At 44.3% G+C, this 4,824-nt stretch overlaps 1 protein-coding gene across 1 annotated transcript; it reads left to right on the top strand.

Annotated features, from left to right (window-relative positions):
- The first annotated feature begins 950 nt into the window (after nt 1–950).
- znf319b (zinc finger protein 319b) lies at nt 951–4,824 on the top strand. Its single transcript, XM_028448779.1, has 3 exons — nt 951–1,259; nt 2,227–2,341; nt 2,437–4,824. The coding sequence occupies exons 2-3, from the start codon at nt 2,337–2,339 to the stop codon at nt 4,253–4,255; spliced, it is 1,824 nt and encodes a 607-aa protein (XP_028304580.1). The 5' UTR covers nt 951–1,259; nt 2,227–2,336; the 3' UTR covers nt 4,256–4,824.

Genomic DNA, 4,824 nt, shown 5'->3' with positions numbered 1-4,824 from the left:
AGCCACGACCTTATTTTTATTATGCAGATGACGACCCCTGCTGGCCATATAACAGCATAGCAGTTTTCTCCAGGTACTCCGATTTCTTCCCACAATCCAAAAGCATGTGTTGATTAAAGTATCTTATACATGGACCATTAACATATAAAATTACATATAATTTCTATCCCTGTCTGATGATCTTCCACCCCATCCCATAATAAAGGATGTAAAGCCCTGGGCCTGTGGAGCGATTTTTTATCAGCTATTTTACAGAATTATGCCTTTTACAGAGATAATGGGCCCTGCATGGCATAAATCATTTTGTTTGTTCACAAAGCAAAAATCCAGCTTTCCTCCTGATTGTAAAACCCAATTGGCAGAATACTTTACAACTGTGAATAAGTGACAGCTGGGATTGAGAATGTCACGATATGGTAAATCTGCATCGTGCCTTTTGTCTATTTTCATTGTTTAGAAAAACAGTTTAATTTCTATTTTTTTTTTATTGAACCACTTTAACGGAATTTATTTTTCATTGGTCTTTTTTAAAATGTGTTTGTCTTTTGATAATTACTATAGGGCAAAATAGCTGTCATTTAAGCTATATACAGCATTCCATTTGTGTTAGCACTCAAAAACTATGATTGAACTACAAATCACGGGTTTACTTTGAAGTTGTGCAAAAATCGTTTCCTTGAAATCAATAAATCACGCATTGGTGATATTCTGCCAGCCGATGCTTTAATCTGTCATCTTTTTTTTTTTTTTTTTTTTTTAGAAATACTGCACTATAGCCACAGCGCAAACACTAGTTTTTATTACCTTCCTGCTGTGATCTTCTTTTAATAAATTGGGATTTTATTGTGCTGATAGTAAAAATATTGACACTCTAGCGTGTGTGTGCGTGCGCGACCTCGAGCCACGTCAAAATAACTCTTGTTTTATTCATGTTCCCGTGCGCGGTTAGGGGATCGGTAGCTAGCACAGCCAGAGCTAGCCAGCAATTCTCGCAAGATGCACGTAATGTCGCCGCTTAAGAAGGTGTCCTGCGAGGCCAATCAATGTCTACTTGAAGCGGGGTCGCCTTTGGTGAGAACTGGAGAATCGCGGAAATGTGTGTGCTTGGTCGGGTGAGCCCAAACAACCAGATACTGCGGCCCCTGGAGCCCCAGCTTTGAACAAGAGCGAACGGGGACGTGAAGGACCCGTAGCTGCTAACCTGACAAGCGACCGGCTTTTCTCCGGGAATGCTTGGTTGAATCGACTGAACGTGCCAGGTGTGCAATACGGTTATTTAATATATACTGTCTTTAGATACTGGCTCTTTAAATCCCTTACAGTGAAACCTGCTAACACTGCACCCGTCTCTCTCAAGCTAACGTAGCTTTGCTTTTAGGTGTTTAGCGTCTACTGGTTTCCTTGTTAGTTTGTGATTACCTCCTTTTGTTTTGGAAATATACTGGTAAAACTGTTAATTAGGTTGAATATCCTGCTAAATTCTTATAATCAGGCGATAATACAGAATTTATAAATACGCAACCCACGAAATAAAATAAGCATACACTTATTGAAGTGTTATTTAACTGATAATAGTAGACTGGAAAAGTGTCCAATTGTAGTTAGTTGTATACTTATGTTGACGAAATATTGACGAGTGTCAGGCATTATTGTTCAGCAGTGTATTTCTTGCTGTCAGCAAATGCAAAACCAACCGCCGACACAACCGGAAGTCGGTCACCGGTTTCCACGGATGACCTGTAGATTCATAACACGGGCATCACGACGCGCAGACGTTGTTTTCATTTTTGCCCGCGAATTGTTGCGCATTAGTTTGGTTTTCTAATAGACATTTTAGAGCTTCTAATAAATGAATAAAAATCCACCATTACGTTTTCTTTGTTGTGCAGATGTTGGACATCTCACGCTTCCTCATTATATCTACACAAGTTTAAAAAAGTAAACGGTGTTTCCAGAATACAATGAGTATTTATTTTTTATCTTTCAAAAATAAAGTTGCTTAAATCTAAAACAATAAACGTGGATAAATCAATGACCTAGTTCACTTCTAGTAGTGTAATCATTACTGCTATTTCATCAATAGTGTCATCTTATAATGCAGAGAGCCACAAAATCTCCATGCACCAAAAATGTATAAAAGTAAAATAAATGTTGCCCAAAGCTGAAATTATCATTGAGCATTCTGGGAATCCATTTTAAACCCAATTGTTTCTTTTTGTAATGCAGATACAAACTGAAGGTCAAGTGTGAAGGGAGATTTAGATTAATTCTCTTCTCTACAAACCCGTCTGGTCTCTTCTGGACATTGCTGCAGTTCTCTGCTGCCCCTCGTAGAAATGGAGTGAGTTTAAAAAAATAAATTGTTAAATCATTGTAATTAACAGGAATTATTCATCTTCAATCATGTATTGATTACATTACTCTCTCTTGCTGTAGCTGGGCCTCGCCTGCTGCCAAACTGAACCCTTACACCCGAGCACGTATGACAGAGGCTTGGCAACAGCATGCTGTTGCTCCACCGCCTGTTGTACACACCATGCCCTCTGGAGCTGAGAATTCTCTGGGCTGTGCGGTGTATGGTATTGTACTGCAGCAGGATGCAGCTTCTCTACAGCAGCAGCAGCAGGCGACGCAGCATGGACAGCACAGCCAGCAGCAGCAGCACACTGCCCAGGCTCAGCAGACCTCCATGCAGGTGGGGACGGAGGGGGCACACAAGTGCAGCGCTTGTGGCCATGACATTTCCCACCTGGCGAACCCACTGGAACATCAATGTTTGGTGAACCAGGACAGGTCCTTTCAGTGTACTCAGTGTTTGAAGATTTTCCACCAGGCCACAGACCTGCTGGAGCACCAGTGCGTTCAGGTCGAACAGAAGCCGTTTGTGTGTGGGGTGTGCAAGATGGGTTTCTCACTTCTAACCTCTCTAGCACAGCACCACACGTCCCACAGCACCAATCCCATGAAATGCTCAATATGCGAGAAGACCTATCGGCCTGGTTCATCTGGCAATACCACGTCCAACTCCTCAAGCAGCTCCCAACAGCCAAGCAGTGAAGGAACTTCCGGAAGCAGCAGCTCATCCATCCTCCCTTTTCCGTCAGCGCGAGACCGGCCGTATAAATGCTCCATATGCCAGAAAGGCTTCAAACACCTCTCAGAACTCACACGACACGAGAGGGTGCACACGGGGGAGAAACCTTTTAAATGCGATACTTGTGACAAGGCTTTCAGCCAGTCGTCACACCTGCAGCACCACCAGCGGACACACAGCAACGAACGGCCCTTCAAGTGTGCCGTTTGTGAGAAAAGCTTCAAGCACCGCTCCCACCTGGTGCGCCACATGTACGTGCACTCGGGCGAGCACTTGTTCAAATGCAACTTGTGCGAGTTGCATTTCAAAGAGTCATCGGAGCTCCTCCACCACCCCTGTCACCCGCAGGGATCTCGGCCGTTCCGCTGCGCCACCTGCGGTAAAGGTTTCAAACGGCCCTCTGACCTCCGCCAGCACGAGCGCGCGCACTCAGAGGAGCGCCCTTTTCACTGTGACGAGTGTCAGATGAGCTTCAAGCAGCAGTACGCACTGGTGCGCCACAGACGCACGCACAAGGACCCGACGGACCGGCCTTTCAAATGCAACCTCTGTGACAAGGGCTTCATGCAGCCCTCTCACCTTCTTTACCACCAGCACGTTCACGGCATGGACAACCTGTTTAAGTGCGCCTCATGCCAAAAGGAGTTCAGTCAGTCCGGGGAGCTGCTCAGACACAAGTGCGGCGAGCCGTCCAACAGCTCACCCGACAAGCCATACAAGTGCGATGTCTGCGGCAAGGGCTATAAGAAGAGCTCCACATTACAGCGGCACCAAAACTCCCACTGCCAAGAGAAGCCCCTGAAGTGCTCGCTGTGCGACCGTCGCTTCCTGTCCTCCTCCGAGTTTGTCCAGCACCGCTGTGACCCGTCGCGGGAAAAGCCACTCAAGTGCCCAAATTGTGAAAAACGTTTCAAGTATTCATCCGACATGAACAGACACGTGCGAGTGCATACAGGGGAAAAACCGTACAAATGTAGCCACTGCAACAAGGGCTTCAAACAGCGCGAACACTTGGTCAAGCATCAGAGCACACACTCACGAGAAGGCCAGTTCAAGTGTGTTTGGTGTGGAGAGCGGTTCAGTGACTTAGGCTCTCTGCAGGACCACACGGTGCAGCACACGGAGGATGGCGGAGGTTACCCTGTATCGCAGTGTATATAAACTACTTCTTCGTTTTGAGCAGGCAGAACATGTACTTGTTTTTTTTATTGACTGTTTACTCTGCCTGACGTCAGACGCACTTTTATAGTGACATTTCTGTTTTAATGTATTCAGTCTCGTTCATGTGACGTCTGGATTCTGTTGTGCTGCATACCCACAATATTTCAACACCAATTTAAAATTTTTTTTTTTTTTTTTTTTTTCTACTTCCCCCAACTTTACAAACTAATATTGATGACTGTGTGACTGTTAAAGAGGTCTGTTAATTAAATACTTCTTTTTACTCTTTCCTAGCCACTTATTCTACTTCGGGTTTGTTGCTTTGACACATTGGCTGATGGTTAAATTGAAGCAGTATTTAATTGTTGGGACCGAGTTTGTACAAAAACAAGGAAAAAACTTCAATACAGTGGTTAAAAATGTTTTTGGACACACCCATTTTTTCTTATATTGATTTATGACTGACTAAATGCTCCAGGTGCAGTTTTTCTTTTAGCCACTACAGTCCCAGCTAAAACGATAAAGAAAGCCTGTTCATTTTTACTTTTTTCCCCCACCATAAAATTTGC

This window comes from Gouania willdenowi, chromosome 6 (assembly GCF_900634775.1).
Source record: "Gouania willdenowi chromosome 6, fGouWil2.1, whole genome shotgun sequence".
NCBI classification, from domain to species: Eukaryota; Metazoa; Chordata; class Actinopteri; order Blenniiformes; family Gobiesocidae; genus Gouania; species Gouania willdenowi.
This window is presented reverse-complemented; position numbering and strand designations above follow the sequence as displayed.